At 40.4% G+C, this 25101-nt stretch overlaps 2 protein-coding genes across 8 annotated transcripts in view; both read right to left on the reverse strand.

Annotated features, from left to right (window-relative positions):
- The window catches only part of LOC121693311, an 89413-nt gene that overhangs the window by 64070 nt on the left and 242 nt on the right, over positions 1-25101 (reverse strand). The gene's annotated exons all lie outside the window — the stretch shown is intronic.
- LOC121693303 (natural killer cell receptor 2B4-like) lies at positions 8853-25069 on the reverse strand. 7 transcript variants are annotated; one of them, XM_042072638.1, is made up of 9 exons: positions 24999-25069; positions 15296-15604; positions 13620-13874; positions 13323-13457; positions 13101-13114; positions 12834-12869; positions 12644-12724; positions 12299-12346; positions 8853-10192 (listed from the first exon to the last, which is right to left on the reverse strand). In XM_042072638.1, exons 1-8 carry the CDS (start codon positions 25057-25059, stop codon positions 12344-12346), a joined length of 894 nt encoding a protein of 297 aa, XP_041928572.1. In that variant the 5' UTR covers positions 25060-25069; the 3' UTR covers positions 8853-10192; positions 12299-12343. The 7 variants fall into 7 exon arrangements, with proteins under 7 accessions (XP_041928572.1, XP_041928568.1, XP_041928573.1 ...); XM_042072634.1 differs by lacking the exon at positions 12299-12346 and having other exon boundaries at positions 13323-13454; XM_042072639.1 differs by lacking the exon at positions 12834-12869 and having other exon boundaries at positions 12644-12709.

The raw sequence follows: 25101 nt of genomic DNA on the forward strand, positions 1-25101 counted from the left end.
TGTATACCGACTTTCACATGAATCGGATCAACCGTCTAGGAGGAGTACATTAAAATTGGTCATGTCCACAACGCACAAAATCCCGATTACCTCACTTCCTGTGGGCGTGGCTAATGGCATGTTAATACAAAAGTTGATTGTTTTTGGGAGTTACATGCACCCACCAAATTTGGTGTGTATCTAAAACTATATGCCAACCACAAGTCACAGTGACATAAGGGGGCGCTATGGAGTTCCTGGGCAACGCCCGGTGCCAAGCTTTTATCCCTGTCTATTCACTGTATCACTTGATGTGTGTGCCAAATTTCAGGCGTTTTCACCTATGGGAAGCACCTCTTTTGGCATCATGATTCATCACATATTAGTCTGCACAAAATCCCAAATACCTCACTTCCTGTTGGGCGTGGGTAATGCATTGTACATACAAAAGTCGTTCATCTTGGGGAGATACAGACACCTACCAAATTTGGTGTGTGTAGCTGAAAGTATATGCCCACCACGGGATCAGTCATCTAAGGGGGCGTAATGTCAATATTCTACAGAATATTGGCATTCTGTAGAAAATATTACAGATTCACGCCCCCCAGGTATTGATTCGAATGGCATTATACATGTGGATGAGTCTGAGAATGTTTTCTGCAGGGTAACATACAATACTACTACCATAGATCAAGCTGTGTCATGCAATAGCATGACTTATGCTTATAGTTCTATTCCAACGTTGATTTCTACCCAACGTATAGTAAAAAGAAAAGACAAATTTAAAACTAGAAACCTAACAAATATTCTTTCCATACCTCAGCATATTCCTCAAAAGCCAGAGGCATTTTCAGCTAACATGGGTTTACTAAATATAGGTGCACTTACTACCAAAACCTTTGCAATCAATGATTTTATTAGTGAAAAAAATTTGGATTTTCTGTTTCTTGTTGAAACCTGGCTGACTTCAGACAGCGAAGCTGTTCTTGTTGAGACTTGTCCCCCAAATTATAATTTCTTCCACTCAATTAGACAAGGCAAACGAGGTGGTGGAATTGCCTCCATTCTCTCAAACAAATATAGTTGCACACGAGTCAACTTTGGCGAATTCGCTTCCTTTGAGTATATTGCCCTCACTCTGAAGGCTGACCCAGCTGTACTTCTATTAACCTTATACCGCCCTCCTAAACTATGGACTGGCTTTCTCGACCAGTTTTCTGAACTTATGTCGCTCATCATCACTAGCTATGATCGGATAATTGTAAATGGCGACTTCAATATTCATGTCAATAAGACAACTGATGCTAAAGCCAGTAAGTTCCTTAATGTGTTGGACAGTTTAGAGCTAAAGCAGCATGTTACAGGACCCACCCACAACCTTGGCAACACCCTCGATCTAGTCATTTCCAGAGGGATAGAAGTCACAGACTTATCAGTAAATGATATAAATATGTCTGATCATCATTGTGTATCTTTTAATATTGTACTACATACTCCAAAAATTCATCCCGAAATTGCAATCAAATCGCGACTCTTGGACATTAGAGCAGAACAGCAGTTCATAGCTCTTATAGACTCCATAAATTTAGATATTTTACATCATCCCATTGATCAAATGGTAGAGGCTCTCAATCGTGAATTAGGCGCTCTGCTTGACAGAGTGGCACCCTTAAAGACTAAAAAAAGGCCCTGTAGCAAACTGACACCTTGGATGAACGAAAATATCCATGATCTAAAAAGATCATGTAGGAAAGCTGAGAGAACATGGAGAAAAACTAAGTTACAGGTTCACCGTGCCATTCTAAAAGAAAAAATTGCAAATTATAATAGAGCTATTCGGAATGAGAGGAGGAACCACTTCTCTAAGGTAATTGCTGAAAACAGTGGAAACTCTAGGGTGTTGTTCTCTACCATTGATAGGCTATTGCATCAAACACCTTTTGATACACTCAGTCAGGCATCCTCTCTAAGATGCGAAGAATTTGCAGACTTCTTCAAAAACAAAGTCATTTCTATAAGGGAGGCTATTGGTAACACAAGTAATATGTTTGAAAGTACACCCAAAAACAGCCCCCCAAAATTAAGGTCCTTTAGCACTATTACTCAATCTGAGCTTGGTAAAATTATAACTCAAACCGGCTCCTCAACATGTGTTTTAGATCCAATCCCTACTACATTCCTCAAAAAAGTATATGATGGCTTAGCTCCCTTTTTTCTCAAGGTAATAAATACCTCATTAGAAACAGGTATATTTCCAACTGCTTTTAAAACCGCTGTTGTGAAACCTTTACTTAAAAAGTCAAATCTTGACCATACCAATCTGAGCAACTACAGGCCTATATCAAATCTATCGTTTTTGAGCAAAGTACTTGAAAAAGTTGTTTGTAATCAGTTAAATACCTTCCTCAACGAAAACAGTATCCTTGAAAAATTCCAATCAGGTTTTAGATCAAATCACAGCACAGAAACGGCTCTAGTAAAAATAGTCAATGATCTCAGACTAGCTACCGACTCTCAATCCTTATTCTTCTGGATTTGAGTGCGGCATTTGACACCATTGATCATAGCATCCTAATTCACCGCCTTGCGAAGATTTTTATATCAGTCTAGGAGATCATGTATCTGAAAAACATGACTTGCCTTTTGGTGTGGCCCAGGGGAGCTGCCTTGGTCCCCTGCTATTTTCTCTATATATGCTTTATGATTGGGAAACGTCATAAGTCAGCATGATGTAAATTTCCACAGCTACGCAGATGATACCCAATTGTATCTTTCTGTGGAGCCAACTAACCCAGATGGCCTTTGCTCCCTCACTGCATGCCTAACCTCCATTAATCAGTGGATGAGCAAAAACTTTTTGAAACTAAATGATGACAAAACAGAGGTACTTCTGGTTGGACCAAAACTAAAGCGAGATATTATTCTTAGTAATCTGGGGAACTTGGCACACCAGGTCAAACCAAAAGTAACAAGCCTCGGTGTCATATTAGATGCAGAGTTAAGTTTTAAGCCCCATATCAGTAAAGTTACTCAGACAGCCTATTTCCACTTGAGAAACATTGCCAAAGTGCGGCCCTTTTTAACTCAACAAGATGCAGAAAAACTAATTCACACCTTTATCACTAGCAGGTTAGACTACTGCAATGCACTTTTCACTGGTCTTCCCAAAAAACATCTAAAGAAATTGGCACTCATACAGAACTCTGCGGCTAGACTTTTAACTAAGACTAAGAAGAGAGAACACATCACCCCTGTGTTGGCTGAACTGCACTGGCTCCCTATTTCCTATAGAATTGATTTTAAGGTTATGTTAATTACTTACAAAGCTCTGAATGGCATAGCACCTTCATATATCTCTGAGCTTTTAATATCTTATCAACCACAAAGGAAACTTAGATCATCCAATTCTAATCTTTTAATCGTACCCAAAGTGCTCCACAAACAAAGTGGAGAAGCTGCGTTTATCCATTATGCCCCCAAACTATGGAACACCCTGCCTCTGTACATCAAGCAGGCGAGTTCAGTAAATATTTTTAAAAAAGATCTGAAAACATACCTGTACAGGAAAGCTTTTAGTTAACTCATCTTATCCTGTAGACTACATTTTCAGATTATTCTACATCTGCTACTATTGGAGGGCGCAGCCAGCCAGAAGCAGATGGGCTCCCCCTATTAAGTCAGGTTCTGCTCAAGGTTTCTTCCTGGAATATGGGAGTTTTTCCTTACCACAGTTGCCATATGGCGTGCTTGTGGGGGGTAAGAGGGTTAAGGCTGCCAGTCTTATGACGTCATTTTCTATATTTTTGATATGTTGCTGAGTATATCATAAACAGCAAAGAAAAGTGATTGATAATGACTGACTGACTATTATTGTGTTACATGCTTCAAATGTAAAGCACTTTGAGCTGCATTCTGTGTATGAAAGGTGCTATACAAATAAAGCTTTATTATTATTATTTATTATTATAGCGAGTCTCTGGGCCATACCTGGGGCCAAGCTTTTTTACCTAGCTGCTTTATGTGACACCTGATGTGTGTGCCAAATTTCAAGACTTTTCGATTATGTTAACCACCTCAAAATATTTGCCAACCATGGGATCAGTCACCTAAGGGGGCGCTAGCGAGTCCCTGGGCCACGCCAATTTCAAGAGTTTTTGACCATGTTAACCACCTCAAAAACAGGAAAGCAAAAAAGTGGAATAACAATAAAACTGAATGAATAATAATAATCCTTACAAAAACAATAGGGCCTTGCGCCCTTCGGTGCTCGGGCCCTAATAATAATAATAATAATAAATAATAATCCTTACAAAAACAATAGGGCCTTGCGCCCTTCGGTGCTCGGGCCCTAATAAAAAATGTAAGCGCTTTACATTAGAAGTGGCAAAGGCAAAGTTCAACATAACACATGGACATAACACAGAATGTGTGTTTGTGTTCGTTCTCTCTGATTTTCTCAATGATTTGATCATACATAGGCTCATGTGGCCAGGATAATGTATTGTACGGTGGCCGACAGGTGCAAATGATGTGCAATTTATGACAACAGATGCAAATCAACAAAACACGTGCAAATAGACAAAACACAAACAACTTAATCTTCATTTGACAACACATGTAGCCTGAAAATCCAGACCCTGATAATCTAGAAAGATTAAGGGTCTGGCAAAGAACAATGTAATGGCCCAACTCGAGGGGCGGCAACAAGCAGGCAATCGGATAACACCATGACCAATGTGTACTGTCCTCCAACGTTGCAGCGCTGTCTTCATCAGTTTAGCTGGTTCCCGGAATGTTGGGGTAAAAGTAACGTGCATCATTGCTCTTTGCCAGAGTGTCTCGCAGAGACAATTCCATTGTGCTCTCGCGAGAATTCTGGATTTCCAGGGTACAACACCTGCACATCATTTAGAAAACGCACTAGTTAACATGGGAGGCAGTTGACGTGTAACACCAGCATGAAGGCACTATTAGTACGCATCACGCAATCTCAAGGCAATGTAGGCTAACAACCAGTGGTGGAATGTAACGAAGTACAAATACTTCGTTACTGTACTTAAGTAAATTTTCCACGTATTTGTACTTTACTTAAGTAAAATTTATAGTGCATACTTTTGACTTTTACTTCGTTACATTTTACAGCAATTATCTGTACTTTTACTCCGCTACATTTCTATAACACCATCGTTCCTTTTTACGATACATTTTATGATCAGTTGTTTTTCTCTCTGACAAACACGTTTGTTTTACCGGGGGGTTGCTACCAAAGATTCTGGAGCGCTACGTGCATTCTTAGAAACATAAGCTTCTAGTCTAGACCAGGCAAAGCGTGAGCTTGTAGCCATCTGCATTCGGTAGGCTATATTCACCAGACCCATGGCTACACTGTACATGCAACTGTGTTCTGTGCCTTTCTCTGTCTGTTATCTGCAGCGTTAGGGCCTCCTCTCCGATGAGATTGCTATCCGCGGATCAGCGAAGTTACAGGCTATGCCCATGCTTCTGTCACACGTCTGATCATTTGCGGCACAAATGAATGGTAGACTATTAATGAACCGGTGATGAACCAGATTAGGAAATATTCCTTAATTGTGTGTGATTAAATAAAGATGCATAGCCTACAATTGTGGCGTAACGTCAGCGCTCATTCAATGTCTATGCGTCTGCGCAAGTGAAACTGAATTTAATCATAAAGACACCTTTCTCAGCAACTTTTCTGTTCAATCAGCATAATTGGCATTACGATCCACCCGACGTTTCCCCTGTCTACCCCGTTAAACTTCAGGCTCTCGTGTTTTGCTGAAAGATATTACTCAGCAGATCAACCTAGTAGATAACCAGAATTACAGTCTCTAGAATTGTAGGTCAGAATGTAATGGGCCACAGATGGTAAGCACAATTGCATTAACTTAAAACTATCTAGTCGAGTATAACCTAAAACTAGCTTAGAAACTAACTAGATTAAAATGCCACAGCCCATACTGATTTTTCCTTTTAGAATATAGATATTAAGAGAATAAATCATTATGCAAATACTTTTACTTTTAATACTTAAAGTACATTTAAAAGCAGGTACTTTTTACTTTTACTTAAGTAGGGTTGTCATTGTGGTACTTTTACTTTTACTAAAGTAAATATTTCTCTGTGTATTTGTACTTTTACTTAAGTACTGAGTTTCAGTACTTCCTCCACCACTGCTAACAACGCAGCCTGGGCTACTGATACTCGTAACAGCAACACACATGGACCTGTCCCTCGTTAGAAACTCCTAAAACCTTTTACCCTCTCAGTGCGAACCTCCAGTTTTGGCAATGGTCTGCCGTCAGATTTAGTTTGACATTGTTGTTGAAGAGGTAGTTTGTTAAAATTTTCTTTTACTTAAAACTTCAAATCCCTAGCTGCCATAATAACACTTGCTATCGTGATCTGATCTCAAAAACTAAACAATGTGGAAAGCCGATAGACATTTGCAACACAGGTTTTCTCAGTTACAAAATAAACTCAAAATATTATAAATTCCATAGAAATGGCTTCAACAATGTGGAAAGCCGATAGACAGGGGAGATAGTAAAGGCTTCCCTTTCTAAGATGCTGACGGAAAAAAGGCATAACAGCCATATTGCTAGGAGGAGTTGCATTCCAAAGAGGATGTGACATATTATGTCCAGAGAGAGAGAGAGAGAGAACAGTAATGTGGTGAGCCCTGCCTGCCACAATAACTGGTCTGGTCTCAAATGAAAGGTAACACTTTGAGGTTTCTTGTGGACTATGTAGAGTGTATGTCAGGTGTTCTGATATAGATTGACTACACAAAATATGGAATAACTACAAAAAAGTTTTTATTGTTACATTTACTTTGTTGGTTCAATAAGTGTGTATAAGATAGACTATACATCTGTACAACTAAATTTGGATAATACAACAAGTTTCAATTTCTATGGATCCATTTCAGTACCCAATATGTTGCATCTACTTATTGTGCTGCAGCTACACTGCAGCCAGAGGTCAGGGTAGCACCAAAAGCGGAGGGGGGGTATTTTGGATCAAATTTAATTGAGACATAATAAGATTAATCTGTGAATGTAAAGCACTATACATGAAACATGTGCATAAAAAAAAGTTGTCATTTGTGGATTCCCAAGAGTCAAAGCTTTCAAATGGTGTATAACATTACTATGCTACATAGCAACATGGTGCATACAATTGATTTAGAATGTTGGGGGGAGGTTGGGGAGGGGGGTAACCGTCCCGCCGGCCGGACACTGAAGATGAACTGGTTTTAAACACAAAACCTCATCTCCACGTCTCCTCCACTCTAGAGCTGTCATATGAATCCATATCTGCTCCACTCTAGAGCTGTCATATGAATCCATATCTGCTCCACTCTAGAGGGTTCAGCTCTCATATGAATCCATATCTGCTCCACTCTAGAGCACTCATATGAATCCATATCTGCTCCACTCTAGAGGGTTCAGCTCTCATATGAATCCATATCTGCTCCACTCTAGAGGGTTCAGCTCTCATATGAATCCATATCTGCTCCACTCTAGAGGGTTCAGCTCTCATATGAATCCATATCTGCTCCACTCTAGAGCTGTCATATGAATCCATATCTGCTCCACTCTAGAGGGTTCAGCTCTCATATGAATCCATATCTGCTCCACTCTAGAGGGTTCAGCTCTCATATGAATCCATATCTGCTCCACTCTAGAGCACTCATATGAATCCATATCTGCTCCACTCTAGAGCACTCATATGAATCCATATCTGCTCCACTCTAGAGGGTTCAGCTCTCATATGAATCCATATCTGCTCCACTCTAGAGCACTCATATGAATCCATATCTGCTCCACTCTAGAGCACTCATATGAATCCATATCTGCTCCACTCTAGAGCTGTCATATGAATCCATATCTGCTCCACTCTAGAGGGTTCAGCTCTCATATGAATCCATATCTGCTCCACTCTAGAGGGTTCAGCTCTCATATGAATCCATATCTGCTCCACTCTAGAGCTGTCATATGAATCCATATCTGCTCCACTCTAGAGCTGTCATATGAATCCATATCTGCTCCACTCTAGAGGGTTCAGCTCTCATATGAATCCATATCTGCTCCACTCTAGGGGGTTCAGCTCTCATATGCATGTGCCTCATAGGGGCTTTGTGCAGACTGTTTAGCGAGGAATATGTGGTAGATTTTTTTGAAGATGTCATGTGTTGCCAGGCAGCAGCCGAGAGATATATGTAGTAAAGTTCATGAAGAGTTCACACACACACACACACACACACAATTTACTTCCTGATTGATTAGATCTGTACATTAGCAATGAGGTGACCAGGCAGAGGCTGGGGCAGGATGTCATGCACGTGCGCAAACGTGACACAGGCCTACTGGGGATTATTTAATCATTTTTGTGGCAGCTCAGTGAGCTCATCCACCTATATGATTTATTGAATATATACTGATTGGCTACAAGGGGGTCTGCCGATTACATAGGGGGCAGACACCGGGCCAGGGTTGGCCATACGTAAAAAAGGAGGTGTTTTTGACCGCATACAAAAACTTTCCCCCAAGGGAGCAAACTTCAGAACGTGCGCACCTTCTCCCCAAGGCCTGGGTCGTGGAGTCTCCGCTGCAGAGGACATCCATCATTCACAATTCCTGCCTGGCCACACTTAGTCTCTGTGCATTCAGAGCTGTACCCAGGAGGACTTGTGAATAAAAGGCCACAAGTGGCCACTTCTCATCTCAGACCGTTCTCCGCTGGTTTTTGTTCAGAGTGCTAAGTTAGAGTTAAAAGTCAGTGATTTTTTTCCACTACATATTGAGAATAATGAGCAGGGAAGGAAGAGGGACACAGAGCTCAGGGACTCCTGATTTAATCAGAACACTTTTATTTACACTTATCCACCAAGTCCAGTCTTTCACTACAACATCTTCAGCTTAATTTAAACAGCATTGTGTAAACACATAAAAAACAGAATATTTATGTCCAATGTAAAAAATCTTTGGCCCATTCTGTTGTATTACATCAATAGGAAAATATCATAATTATTTCTCTTTAATACTGTGACCAAATAGAAATGACTATCAACAAATACAACATTATAACAACATTATAAGAAAATAATGTGAATATTTCATATGAGTAAATAATATACAGTACGTATAAAGTTCTGTTTTGTTGAAAGACTAGAATATTTCTAAAGCAAACATAAATAGAATAAAAAATATAAGCGCTTTAGCCTATGTTACAAGTGGTAAAGGCAAAGTTCAACATAACACATGAACATAACACACCATGTGTGTTTGTGTTTGTTCTCTCTTATTTTCTTAGTTATTTGTTCATCGGCTCATGATGTGCACAAGGACATCAGAATCAGAATCAGCTTTATTGGCTAGGACATGTTTGACATTTAAATATGTCATGCATATTTGTATTTGTTCATCTCAAGTTTATATCAGAAAGTGACAAATCAGCAAGCGGCCACATCTGTCGAAGAAACATCATTGTGTAATCGTGGGAGACAGTTGACATGTAACACCGGCATGAAGGCACTATTAGTACGTAACATGCAATCTCAAGGCAATGTAGGCTAACAACGCAGCCTGGGCTACTGATACTCGTAACAGCAACACACATGGACCTGTCCCTCGTTAGAAACTCCTAAAACCTTTTACCCTCTCAGTGCGAACCTCCAGTTTTGGCATTGGTCTGCCGTCAGATTTAGTTTGACGTTGTTGTTGAAGAGGTAGTTTGCTAAAATGTTCTTTTACTTAAAACTTCAAATCCCTAGCTGCCATAATAACACTTGCCATCGTGATCTGATCTCAAAAGCTAAACAATGTGGAAAGCCGATAGACAGGGGAGATAGTAAAGGCTTCCCTTTCTAAGGTGCTGATGGAAAAAAGGCATAACAGCCATATTGCTAGGAGGAGTTGCATTCCAAAGAGGATGTGACATATTATGTCCAGAGAGAGAGAGAGAGAGAGAACAGTAATGTGGTGAGCCCTGCCTGCCACAATAACTAAGACTGATCAATTCACCTCATCGTTTTAGCAGGTTCCCTGCTTTATGCAGAGTTATCTTTCTTATTCACTACAGCGTAGATAGTCTCAGGACAGGCCGGCGTCTGATGAGCTTCTGCTGGTGATGAGGGGGCTGGTAGCTGGACAGTGTCATAGATGGTTGTGGCTGGGGCTCTGATATCCTGTAGAACGGCAGACACACACACACACACACACACACACACACACACACATGCACACGCACACACACACACACACACACACACACACACACACACACACACACACACACACACACACATAATTAGCTGTTTAAACAAAGCCTGTTCTTGGTTTGTTTATTGTCACAGTAGTAGCAGTAACAGATGTAGTTTGTTGATACAGTAGGCTGAAAACACCAGCATCCTCCTTGGAAACACAAGCATTTTCTTTTCTGCTCTGTTCTGCATTTTCTTATGATGGCAACACCCATCTTCACTTTCAGCAAGATCTTTACACCTGAATTTATGTTTTATTTGCTTCCAAGCATGGGCGTAGATTTGCGTGGGGTCCGAAGGAAGAACATGTCCACACCAATATCATAATGACTGAAATGTCCCCACCAATATTCAATTTGAAACGGGGAAAAAGCGCCTCGTGCGGTAGACAAAAGGTTAAATAATTTCCCACTTCAGTACCGTCCGCCACCCAAAATACGTCTTTGAGACAGGTCTGTTTTTTGATTGGCTTAGCTCCCTGTAGCCTATGCTGTCGATTAGAAGTATTTGGCACACTTGGCTGCAAAGATCTTAGCTCTACAATCTTTGCTTGGCTGTCGATTTGAGGATGTTGGGCAAGAAAAGAAAGGTGGAGGACATCAGAAGCTAGTTCAAGAAACAAAGTGTAGGCCTACATAATATTATGCACTAGTTCAAGAAACAAAGTGTAGGCCTACATAATATTATGCACTAGTTCAAGAAACAAAGTGTAGGCCTACATAATATTATGCACTAGTTCAAGAAACAAAGTGTAGGCCTACATAATATGATGCGCTAGTTCAAGAAACAAAGTGTAGGCCTACATAATATTATGCGCTAGTTCAAGAAACAAAGTGTAGGCCTACATAATATTATGCGCTAGTTCAAGAAACAAAGTGTAGGCCTACATAATATTATGCGCTAGTTCAAGGCATAGAAATGCCAGAAACTTCGTTGTGTCCCCACCAAAGCTCAGACGAAACCTACGCCCTTGCTTCCAAGGCTATGTTGTGTCAAATATCTTTTTAAAACTCCAAAAATCACGGAAACGGGGAGGTGTAATTGCTCTCGTTTTACTAAATGGAGGTCTCATTTTATTAGAGTGTGCACACAATTCAGTATATTGTGCACCCAATGTAGCACATGTGCTCATTTTTCTTTGACAAAAAATGCAATCTGTTTTTATGAGCATGCTATATTTGCATGTCACATGAAATGCTAAACACAAATATGTGCACTGAACTCGCTATTTAGAGAAATCCAACACGTACAGTAGTTCAAGACTTCAGGTGTAAGAGTTCTGCCTGTGTTCACTATATTCATAGCTTTCACTTGGAAACCAATAGGAATGCAGTTTTTCAGCCAACTGTATTGCAGCATGAAGCAGATGTAGACTTAGTTGAATGTCTGAACAGAGACAGTGAGAAGTAAAACCCTACAGTATTACAGGGTACAGGGGCAGTAGGACAACACAGAGCTGCACACAGCAGAATCAGACTGATGTCATGTTCAAAACTCATTTCCAAGCCATATTTAGGTAAGATAAACCAGCTGAAGCTGAAGCTGGTTTATCTGGCAAAGTCTGCACCTTTATCCTACAATAACAGCAGTGATATGCTGCAGTAATGTCCCAGGAGCACCAGGATAAAGGGGCATTTCAGATGAATACGCTCCAACTGTCTGACCTGCATAATGACCACTGCAGGCTACACCACAGGTGAGCCACAATACATGTCTGTCTGTGACAGTTAAACTGCTACCGTAGTTCTTTTTTTTTTAATCATACACTTCAGCCATTTCACAATATTTCAAAAGACTGGTTACATTTCTAGGCAAATATTCATGTTTTCTACATATAATAAGCAAAGGTGCAACTTTTGCGGAGATATTTTGCATGATTAAGACACAAACACCTGGCATACAGTGCATCCTGGAAATGTGCACATTCAGTTAATTAGTAGGGTTGTTTTGAAACTACTATTCAGTAAACAAAACAACCCGAAGCTTTTAACTCATTATTGTAAAATATCACATCTGAGATGCATTTGTCACCTGGCTCATTATGCATGGGGCTTGATGAAGACTCCTGTTTGAAAATTACTGTAGAATCAGATATAATTAATTAATCACATCAGCCATGCAGGGAAACGATAACAAGTCGGTGGTACCGTACTGGCTAAGGAGCTGGGCTAGCGTGCAGTGGTCTGAAAAGATGGGGGTTCAATACCCGACCTCCACTGCTGTGCCCTTGAGCAAGGCACTTAACGCTGAGTTGCTCTGGGAACAGTGGCCCATAATATAGTTGACATATGGAAAACGCTGTGGATAAAGTTTCTGCGTAATGTAAATGCAATGAATGAAATTGACTGAATCTGAAGTAGTACTAGATAAAGAGACCTTGGTTTGGCTGACTGCTTCATCATAGGTGTTATCAGTGAGTCCCGGGCTTTCAACCACACCTGACTGTGGAACATCACACTAGGGACAGAGAAAGATTAACAATGATTACAACTGTGATTAAAGTGCACAGAAAATAATCACATCAGAATATGAAGAATGTCACTTGAGAGTAGGATTATTACTTTACCATTTGTAAGTGTTGCCTCTGATCTGGATTATCACTCTTCATCAGGTTTGAACATGTTTGTATCCATTTTTATCAAGGTGAGAATAACGTAGACATGTAAAAATATGTTAAAGAGCAATGTGCATGTGTCTACATTAGACAAGGAATATTACAGTCATTGTGTATACTCTACAGAATTACATTAATGCTGCAAGGAAATATGTGAATATTATTTTCAGTAAATGTCAGTTTTCAATTCAGATGTTATGCAGAAGATGTCAGACTTACCGGGATGTTGTGGTCTGTTTCAGTTCCACCGGAAAAGTACAGAAATGTGTCAGTATATCAGGTGTTTATATCTGGTGTAGAAATGTGTCAGTATATCAGGTGTTTATATCTGGTGTAGAAATGTGTCAGTATATCAGGCGCTTAACATATGGTGTAGAAATATGTCAGTATATCAGTGCTTAACATATGGTGTAGACAGAAAAGCTGTAGGGAGTTTTTTACCTCTTATCTTCCGCTTCCAACAAACAATTCCAACTACAATACTGATTATTACAACTACACCTCCGATAATTCCTAAAATAACTCCAATTGTTTTTTTTTCAGTCGTCCCTCTATTGATATCAATCTGGTCTCCTCCTGAACAAAAACAAAAAAACACAAGTGACTCAACAGTGAAATACATTTGTTTTCAGCAACGGACGGTTTTCTTAGTTCTGTACAGTTTTAGAGAAAAATTGGAAACATTATGTACATGTCACTACCCCTACTCTGCCTATGTGAAGTGTTGGTGTGTCTCACCTCTGTACAGTGGGCAGAGTGGTTTAAGGTCCATGGTGGCCTGGCTCCAGCTAACAGGGTTGCTATGGTTACAGGAGACAGCGTTGTGGTTGAGAGAGATGGAGAGGGATGTGACTCCTTCCTCCTGAGAGCAGACGATGCCGTTACAGCTGGAGATCAGAGACACGTTGAGTCCTGTGCAGTTTAGAGTCACACTACAGGAGTCACTGCTGGACCACTTAGACACCACAGTCAGAGTGGGGGCTGCTGCAGGCTCTGTTAAACACACACACACACACACACACACACACACACACACACCACAGTCAGAGTGGGGGCTGCTGCATGCTCTGTTAAACACACACACACACACACACACACAGATGCACACACACACGCACACACACACACACACACACGCACATACACACACACACACACCACAGTCAGAGTGGGGGCTGCTGCATGCTCTGTTAGACACACACACACACACACAAATATACACGGTGCTTTAGAAGATGTAGAGATTAACAGTATCATGTATACAGTTGTCCCCAGAATGATTGGCACCTCTGCTAAAGTTGACTTAAAAGAGGAATATAAAATCATCTTTTGGGAATGTATCTTAATGCCTGAAGTAAAAAAATGAGTTAATATCCAACATTTAAGGACACCAATTTTCTTTGTGAATGAATAATGTATCATAAATAAATAAATGTTCTTCCTTAAAATACAGGGGTCATAAGTATTAGCACCCCTATGTTAAATTCCAATAGAGGCAGGTAGATACTATCCAGGATACTAATATACATACTATACTGGATCCAGGACACTATGCACCCTGATAAAGTTCCCTCGGCCTTTGGAAGTAGCCCCCCACATCATCACATACACTTTACCATAGGAAGGGAAAGTAATCTCATCGCCACCTACTGGTTGCGTTCCTAGAGTTTAGCGGAGTGGATGGGATTTTTTTTTTAGAAAAAATATATCTCGGTGCACATTGGGATCTTAATTTAATGCTTTGCATATGTTAGGCACTGGGGTCACCTCTATTGCTTCTAGTGGTCATACCTTATTTTTAGGATCAGTTGAATTGTTTTGAGTTTTTGTCTTAACATGGTGATAACGAACTACAGTTGCATGTGACGTCACAGGTTTGGGCGCTTAATCTCTAACTGATCAATACGGCAATTTGCTTAACTGGCTTGACATATTTTTGTAATAAAGGAGCGCGATGCAAACCGCGTGGTGATAACCTTTATGTCTGGATAACTGGTGTTGTGCTTCTACTCACATGAAGAGCTGGCAGTAAGTGTTAAGTGTCAATGCTAACCAGGCTAATAAACAAACCATGCAACCGTGAGTAACGTCGAAGGGTAAAGTCACGTGACGTCTTTTGTAGTTTTTTTAAATAAGGCAAAATAGGGCCTGACATTTTCACAGTTTGAAGATAACTCCGCTGATTTGGCTTCACAATATTTTTTTAAAAATAGTTCTATGGGACTTAACATTTCTTGAATTTCCCCTGGGGATCAATAAAGTATCTATCTATCTATCTATCTATCATTGGAGCTGCTCTTTGATAGGAACGCAACCACTTGGGGCGCTGGTTTTCACTTTCCCTCCAATGCAAATCAAAACAGCTAATAGGCTGACTGAAATAACAACATTGATAAATTATTTGATGCTCTCACCCAGGACATAAATGGTGTACTCAGATACAGTCTCTTTTAGTTGTCCATATGTACTCCTCTCTGCTTTGTAGTGTCCAGAGTCCGTCTTCTGCAGATTCTTCAGCCGCAGGGAGAAGGTGTTCTTATCAAACAACATTCTGGCTTCATCATCCCTCTCATAAAGCACATAACCGGTTTTATGGATGTACTCCACAATATCTTGATCATTGAAATTCCATGACATTTTTTTTAAGTTCTTTTTGTCTTCATGTCCTGTCACATTCAGAGTGACTGATCCTCCCTCCAGCACAAGCAGCCCAGCTACAGACACTGTAGAGACACAACAACGATGAGCATCATGAGTGAGACAGCGTGTCCAAGAGTTCAAGTTAAGTCATTTACACCCGCTACAAAAGAGCACTGTTGGAAGTGAACGCGTACATTAGACCCCTACACTCCTAGTGGTGCTCTCATGGCCATTTCACTGTGTTGATTTGGGCTCATCCCTACATTCCATCTACTCAGGGTCCTGGGTTCCCCAGATTGATATGGCACATAATGGGACCAGTGCTAGGGTCCTGCATTCTCAGGGTCCTATGATACAAGGATACTATGTTCCCCAGGGTCCTATGTTCCAAGGATCCTATGCTACTAGGGCCCTATTTTCCTCCTATGATCATATGAATGATTTTCAGGTTTTTTTGTGAGAAAATTAGGAAATTTACAAACAAGGTATGTGTGCAAAATAAATAGAAACAAGATTTTTGATCATTATTGCTTATTTCTTAGAACTTAATCAGAACAGGAGCAAGTGTTTAAAATGCAACAATTTTGTAACTTTTTGTGGGAATAGCAGGTGCAGAAAGACACACAGATACCTTCAGTCAGACACACACACACAATAATAACTGTAATGCTTTAAGTAGGTTAATAAGCTGTGATTATTAATTTATTATAACTTTATTTAGAAAATAAAATATCCAGGTAAAATAAAACATATTCCAGACTTTTCAAGGGCCCTCTCTTCCCTTGGAATAGTAATCAGTACATGTTTTACCCCCAGTCCTGCACCGCACATGTAATAGTTATGTGTGTGTGTGTGTGTGTGTGTGTGTGGGGGGGGGGGGGGGTTGTCTCTTTTAAGCTTTCCTAAGCTACATTCAGTGAATATCTAGTGTCCAGTGAAGGTCCATTCTGTGTACACAGCTCTGTAAATTGAAAACAAACACAGGGATGCACCTATACACAAAATACAAATTGCAGCCAAACATCAACAGGTGGCGCTATAGTGCTGGTACAAAGGACTGTGGGAAGGGGTGAGGGAAGGCAGTCGTTGGGGGGCAGCCGTGGCCTACTAGTTAGCGCTTCGGACTTGTAACCGGAGGGTTGCCAGTTCAAACCCCGAGGCACGGCTGAAGTGCCATTGAGCAAGGCTCCTAACCCCTCACTGCTCCCCGAGCGCCGCTGTTGTTGCAGGCAGCTCACTGGGCCGGGATTAGTGTGTGTTTCACCTCACTGTGTGTTCACTGTGTGCTGAGTGTGTTTCACTAATTCACAGATTGGGATAAATGCAGAGACCAAATTTCCCTCACGGGATCAAAAGAGCAGTATTTGTTTATACAACAATTGGGTTCTATGGAACTATTTATTTGTTTCTGATTGGCCGAGAGACATTCCATGACTTGGAATATCCCTGGACATTTCAACTCAGACTTTGTACAGCTAATAATAAATCACTCCGTGATACAATGCAAAGATTCTATAACGCAGGGCTGTCCAAACTACGGCCCGCCACGCACTTTAATCTGGCCCACTGAGCATTTATTAGTTTATCATAGATCCGGCCCGCCACACACTTTAATCCGGCCTGCCGAGCATTTAATTAGGTTATCATAGGTCGCTCGCTATTTTTTCCAGCGATAGACGACGTTGTGAGTAACTTTAGGCTACTGCAAACTGCTTTACACTCTTCTTAGTATGCCAAGTATGCCTTGACTGGGCCTCAGGTCAAAGAAGTTTGAGAAAGGTTGATGTAGACGACAAAGCAGCAAGGAGGCGTCGTATGATCATTTAAACAAGTTTTATGACAAGGTCGGTGAGGATGGGAAAAATCATACATTTCTGTGCAAACTTTGCCCGCACTTCAGTCACATCCACAGCAAACCTGAAACGGCACATTGAACTGAAGCACCTGGCTAGCCTTTCAAGGTGTGTGCAAGCCAATAAAAAATCAAAAGACAGTCACGACAGATCCTCAACCCAAATTAACTGCATTCTATGGGCTGTGGCAATAATTTTGAAAAATAATAGCTCGCAGCAACATATGAAAAAAAAGAACTATGAACTAGTTCATTTTTGGAAAGTGTGAACTTAGTTCAAAATGTTGAATTATGAATGAACTATGAACTGAACTAGTTCATTTTAAAATTTGTGAACTGAACTTTGAACTAGTTCACGTAGAAAGTGAACTTTCCCAACACTGTTCATGGGCCGTTAACTGTTTTAACACCTGGCTATCTGAAATGAGAGACTGAAATGAATTTGAAAACTATCGCCAAATCCGATCTCGGCGCAATACTGTAGGATTGTTATGCCACCATTACGGTCGGTTTTCACACACCTAAATTTCGCTTTGCTCTCATTGAGATGGAATGGAGACAAAATTCGCCCTGGTTGGGCGAAATGAGAGCAAATCTCCAAGGCAGGCGAAACAAAGTTGGCGAAGGTTTAACTTGATTCAAATGAGGACCATTCGAGAACCAATCAGGGCCCAGTTTCCCGATAACGATGGAGACACGCTCTTACGAGGGTTTTCTACGATTCATCTTACGATCGTTCGTTTGGTTTTTCTGACTGTTTCCTGAACATGATCGTAGCGTGAACGCGCGTGCACTCCTCTTAAGATGCTCTTAAGGGGAGCTATCCACGTTAATAGTTCTGAAATATCCTCTGATTTGACGGTGATGTCAGGTGACTGCACGTCACAGCTATAGGCCTACCATTGGTAACGCTTTAGAATAACATGTGCAAATCACTCTATGACTCAGGAGACCAGGGTTCAATTCCTGCTCACTGCAGCAAATTTGAAGGTGCATTTCGCACAGCTAAACCAAGCTAGACAGATAGATGCAGTAGAGATAGAAGGTTGGGCTTGTGGAGCTATAGGCTACATGGTCCTCGCTTTAGATTGGGGGGCTGCAAAATTTACTACAAATAAATAAGAAAGGTCTTATAAGCGTATTAGTTATCCACCTCTTTGTCTTATACACCATTAACAAGCATTAACAAGCTGCTTGATAACACTTACAACCTGCATGTTAGCTGTTAACAAATATGCTTGTAAGTCACTTAAAAGGCTGCTTATTAACACTTACAAGCGGCATGTTAACCGTTAGTTAATGTTATTAAAGGATAACAACAGTTAACTAACTGTTAGTAGTAAATTGTTAACAGCTTATTATGCACTGTTAATACCTAATAAGCACATGTTATTCTAAAGCGTTACCAACACTTTGACATCTGCATGTAAGCATCCCAAGTAGGTTATATACCACACAGAGACATACATAATTGTAATTATTTTAAGATTAGATTTGCACCATGCAATAATTTTTCGCGGTGTCACTTAAGAACACGTTTGAAGGTAAGAAAGAAGTCGAGTAAGAAAGAGAGGAAATGTGTAGGCTTAGATTTTGATGCAGTAGGCTACAGACTAAACCACATGTTGCTTTCTCTGCTTTTTACCTCATAGGCCTAATAAAATATTCACTTAGCAAAGATAATGTCAAACTATTCTGGCAACGTCTCGTTTCATAACTTGATTGCATTTTTGTCCGCTTTTCATCACATTATTATGACCATTAATTGTAGGCTATTTTGCACGCTAAAATCTGATTTATCACAGGTAAACACAATAAAGAATGGGAACGTAAATTGGATTATGTATTCTAAGTTGTAATTCCTCTGTATGTCCTGTTGGTGACCTCAGTGAGAAGTACTGTTAAGACGCTCTTAGCCGGTAACGAGTACTCTGGAGCACTCGTAGATCTACGAGTGTTTTCACGACGCTCTTAAGCTACGATGGTTTCGGGAAACAGTCGGCAAATCTTAAGACGTTCGTAAGAGGGACTTTACGACGCTCTTAGGCTTAAGATGCTTTCGGGGAACTAGGTCCCGTTGTGTTTGGAGGCGGGAGTTACAAAAAAGTCTGACCAAGATGGCAGAGACCTGAGCTGTAACACGGAAATTTGTATGTGATTAAAATGTTTCTACACAAACATTTGTACTTGTATCCATAGATATACATAATAAAGGCTAAATGTCTTATGGCGGAGTCTCTAACGGCATCACTGGCGGCCATCTTGTCACAGTCAAGCTATCTGGTGGGCTCTGTGGTACCTGATGTAAGGTGAGTGATCTGCACGAACACAAATACTCTTATCTCGCTGAAATCTTGACGGATTTACAAATGGTTTGGTTTCTTACAAACGTTATTAACGTAGCTATAATCTGGATGCTTGAACATTTTTAAATTAACATTTTTCGTAAGTATACAGTGTCATAACTACATCTCTGATGTTTATAACAAACCAAACCGTTTGAAAATCGGTAGAAAATTGAGCATGTTATGGTTATTTACAAAGTATGTGTAATGTCTGTAGCTATCTCTAACAGTCATATGTATTGACTTGACTTACACACGTGAGTTCCTCAGTGTTCGGTTTATTAACTTAACTTTTACCACACACACATTCCCTGTATATATCTCTTCTTCTACTAAAGGCAGAACAATGCCCCCAGGCTATAACAATGACACCTTCAGGTCATTACCTGTCATTACAGTGCACCATTGAAACACAATGTTATGAGTTAGCGCGCTGACTGTGGCAAGATGGCTGCAAGGTGCGGACGTCGACCTCCATTGGCCAGCAGCGCGGACGAGACATCTAGCCTTTATTATATATATCTACCCAGATAACAATTTCCTTTGGGCCGGATCCGCATAAAAGCCTTTAGATCCGCCTGTAGCGGACATACGGTATCTGACTGTGGGTCAGGTCTGCTCCTGATAGAGGTTTCAGCTCTGCTAGCAATGCTGTTTCATCACCGGTTTACAGATTTGTCCCAGGTCCGATTTCTGCAACTCAACCGGAAGTCAGGAGATGCGTTTAAAATACAAAACACTGATTTGGCCCAAACCTGTGATACGGATATGAGCCGAAGGACCATTTTTTTCACAGCAGACCCAGGTACGGTGTACATTTTAGGACATCCTCAGCTGTCAGACTCAAGTGTCAGACATCACACGAAAAGGCATAAGGTCTCAGGAAAACCGCTGTCAAGTTTACAGAATTACACAGTCATGTTTCAGACATCAGATAAAAAGGAGTCAGGTCTCAGGAAAACCGCTGTCAGAAAAAGGGGAGTCAGACAAAAAGTTCTCAGATGAAAAGTTATCAGAGTCAGGTCTCAGAAAAAGGAGAGTCAGACAAAGAGTTCTCAGATGTACCAGTAGAATATATGTAGAATATATTTCCAGCAATGGAGAAGCACAGGTGTGAAGTGCAAGCTGAGGTGCGGGCCTGTTTTTTCCCCCTTAATTATGACCATTAGGGCTTAATTTGTCCTTAGGGGTTACTTAAAGGAGAATTCCGGTGTGATATTGACCTAAAGTGTATCGAAACATGATACCGAGTGTGAACGTATGTCTCATAGCCCATCTCGGCTTGTCCCCTGCACTCCAAAATCTGGCGCTAGTTAGCCGATGCTACCAACATCTTTTTCAATAGCGGTGCTTCGGCATCGGGCTAGCCATGCAAATAAATCACTGTTTTACACCCATTTACGAGGCTCAATGTATCTCCACACTTCATTGGTAGACTTCCGAGGGCCCTGACATTTAAAACGAGACATTGAGAACTTTGAAAAAGCACTGGTAGTTTACTTACAAGACGATTTATACAGACAGTATCTTCACGAAGTTTAGCGTTTGCAGCCATCTTGAATTTAGTCACGATAAGTCGAGCAACGAGTAAGAATGAACAGCTATGATAAGGGATCAGATTCCAAAAATAATTCAGTGGAAATGCATGGATTCCAGTTGCTGCTCCTGGAAGAAACTGGAATCCATGCATTTCCACTGAATTATTTTTGGAATCTGATCCCTTATCATACCTGTTCATTCTTACTCGTTGCTCGACTTATCGTGACTAAATTCAAGATGGCTGCAAACGTTAAACTTCGTGAAGATACTGTCTGTATAAATCGTCTTGTAAGTAAACTACCAGTGCTTTTTCAAAGTTCTCAATGTCTCGTTTTAAATGTCAGGGCCCTAGGAAGTCTACCAATGAAGTGTGGAGATACATTGAGCCTCGTAAATGGGTGTAAAACAGTGATTTATTTGCATGGCTAGCCCGATGCCGAAGCACCACTACTGAAAAAGTTGTTGGTAGCATCGGCTAACTAGCGCCAGATTTTGGAGTGCAGGGGACAAGTCGAGATGGGCTATGAGACATACGTTCACACTCGGTATCATGTTTCAATACACTTTAGGTCAATATCACACCGGAATTCTCCTTTAAGGGTGTTATACAGAATACCTTAAATGATTTCCTTAGTTAAGGAAAAACATTAAGGGATTCACTGCATTAAAAGGGATTTTTCGGCACGAAAATTCTATAGTTAACAACCCACTGAACACAGTAAAGCTTAATGATCTTATCATTCATCCTACCTTAATAATATTCACTGAAATTAACCAGGTAGCAAGTAAAGCATGTTATAGACATGAACTGAACAATAATACTAGCTGGCTAGTTAAAGATGATCCAGTGCACCAAAACAAACTTTTTTTGTTAACGTTTGCCTAGCGAATCGAGCCAAAGCTCATGGTAGGCTAACAAGACATCCACATGAATTCTTTTAAAGTGTAATTCCAGCGAAAGTTAACCCAAGGGTGTTTTTCTGCATTAAAACACATCAAATAAGCCTTGGAGACAGTAATTTTCGTTGATCAACCACTACAGAGCTTGGCTTGATATGCTATAGCCCCAAATCGCAAACAGTGGTGTAGCTATGGGCAGTAAGCTAAACGCTTCCCAAATAGCATTTTTTAACCAGTAATATTGTTCAAAACAGCACCAAACCTGGTCAGTAGCTTGCTTAGGGCCTCTACACATAAAACGAAGCACCAACAACCTAGTTAGCGAACCCGGAGTTTATTACAGAAGACTGTTAAGAACACTTAACAACATCCAGGATAACCAAAAAATCCCAGCTTAATCCCTTATCTAGGTTTTGTGAAATAGCCCTCTGGAGTAACTTTTCCGCTTGTTTTCGGGGCAACGTCATTTAGAATTTTTGACGAACAGAAATCTTGTGTTGTTTTGACGGAAGGAGGAATGTACGCCTGAGCACTTAAAAAGGGGGGTTGGGGTGTCGTTGATAGACTTCTCGAGTCTTAAAAGAAAGTCAAATCAAGCAAATTATTATGGCTACATTAAAACAAGCTTCTGGATACATTATAAATTGGCTCATCTGTGTCTGTGTGGTAAGTAAAGAACAGAGTCATTCTGTGTCAAATCAGACAGAATCCAGGAGAATGGTTGCTGCACCGTCTCAGATTTTTCTCAGAATTTGTCTATAGCACATTTAAAAAACAAAGTGCTGTATAGCATACATAGGTAGATGGAGCAAAGAGCAACTTAAAGAGGAATGCCATAGATAGATAAATTAAAGGAATTCAAATAAAGATAAAGCAGATACATAGAATAAAATGTAGTAATGATATGAAAGGACCCTAAAATTGATAAGCATGAGAAAAAAAAAGTCTGTCTCTTTAGAAATTTAAATTTAGCTACCATAGAGACACCGAGGTCATGTCCCATGTCTTTCTTCTTCAAGTTTCGTTTAATTTATTAAGTACAAATAATCAAAATATCCACTTTTGTAAGCGAACTTCAGAAGTCTATTACTGTAAAAAACACATTGCCCATTCATTCCAATGGGAACCTGTGTGAGCTCTAGTAGTGATGTAGTACTCGAGTCCGGTCTCAAGACCAATTTCTGCTTTCTCGGTCTCGTCTCGGACTCGTTCCTTCAAAGACTCGGTCTTGACTCGGTCTCGGACCACAGTGGGAGGAGAAGGACTCGTAATTTCAGACCGAGTCCTCGAGACCAACGCATTTTTTATGTTCATATAAAAAAACAGACAACACATAACAACAATAATAATAAAATGCAATGTTGACCGGCATTATTTGAAAATGACATCCCATGGTGCAATGCAAAGATACTGCAGTCAGAGCCGTTTATTTATCTCTATGGCTCTGCTGCCGGTGAGTGTCTGTAGGTCAGCATAGTCCATATTAAGACGTTAAGACTGCTCCTCTAAACAATTCCCAATCTAGCTTAGTCTGTAGGCCTAACTGTTGATTATTAACTGGGGTGATATTAAATTATGAATATTAAAACTGAAATTTTTTTATGGTCTTGGTCTCGACTCGGACTTGCTTCCTCAAAGACTCGGTCTTGACTCGGACTCGACTGTATTTAAAAACCAACAGACTCGGTCTCGACTCGGTCTCGACCCTTCAAAGACTCGGTCTTGACTCGGACTCGGCATAGGCGGTCTCGTCCCCATTACTAAGCTCTAGTGAGCTTACAAAGCTTCTCCTTCCGGCTTTTAGCTGGCCGTGGATCACAGAAACCACGATGCTTTGTGACCGGAAGCCACCAATGTCTTTGTAAATAAATGTAATTCTTTACGTTGAAAACTAGAGGTCAGCTCACGTAGAGCAGCCTTCACAAGCATTTAACTGGGATTTTCAAGCAGGCACCCTCTTTAGTCTCCTTGAATTAAACTCATGACAGGTCCCGAGGGCTCAACAGTGGTGTCTAGTGTCTCAGACCCACCATCCTCTACACTCATGATGGGTGCTGCTAGAAGCCATTTTGTTAAGTTCGGCATCAAACTTGATTCAGCATTTGTTTTTTAAATCAGGGCAGCAGTTTTCAGATTACATTATGTGCTTAGATAATTGCAAAAGGGTTGTCAAACAATTTAAAAAGTCAGTAAGACTACACCAAGGAGAACAGCAATAATAAACAACAATGTCAATGCAATTCAATAGCCTAATGAAAATAAATAAATACTACTGAATAATATACAAACAATAACGCAAAAGACCTTCTTAATAAACTAAGTGCTTGTGGAACACATATGCTTTTAGACCCCTCTTGAAAGACCCAAAACTATCACAGGAACAGAGAGCACTGGGCAACTCATTCCACCAACAAGGAGCCACTGAGGAAAAGATTCTTGAATTTGACCGAGCGTTTATGGCTGGTCGAATACATATCAAATGTATTATTATTATTATAAAAAAGGAAGAATACTCTACGGGAACATTGTTATTTTTAAAACATGCCCCCCGAGTAAAGATGCCCAGCAACTCAAGCTAGTTAGCAACGATTTTGTAGGGGGTTTTTCCATACCTACTGTACTTGGTGACTTTGAGAAACACAGATTTGTGTGAAACATTGCCAGACTGTTCAGTTTCTATATCAAACCAAAATGAGTTTGAATGAAACAATATAAGCTATCTTAAGACAGAATTATTTTACATATCATTTTACATATCATTTTAACAAACAATAGGAAGTTGCTTTGTATTTTGTCTTTTTTGAAGGACTGCAGTGAATTTGAATCCAGTGTAGTCATTACCTGAGTGAAGCTGTACATGAAGTATGAATAGTCCCAGCAGTGTAGAGAGATGTGGTTCCATGCTGCATGCGTACTGAGTGCTCAACTTCCGCACAGCAGAGAT

Source organism: Alosa sapidissima, chromosome 19 (assembly GCF_018492685.1).
Source record: "Alosa sapidissima isolate fAloSap1 chromosome 19, fAloSap1.pri, whole genome shotgun sequence".
Classification (NCBI taxonomy): domain Eukaryota; kingdom Metazoa; phylum Chordata; class Actinopteri; order Clupeiformes; family Clupeidae; genus Alosa; species Alosa sapidissima.

Coding starts and splice junctions, on each gene's coding strand:
- LOC121693303 (XM_042072633.1), bottom strand. CDS start 25,059: ATGGAACCACATCTCTCTACACTGCTGGGACTATTCATACTTCATGTA. Junction 13,875..15,295: donor GTACACCATTTATGTCCTGG/GTGAGAGCATCA, acceptor TGTGTTTAACAG/AGCCTGCAGCAGCCCCCACT. Junction 10,193..12,643: donor AAGCAGTCAGCCAAACCAAG/GTCTCTTTATCT, acceptor GCCGTTCTACAG/GATATCAGAGCCCCAGCCAC.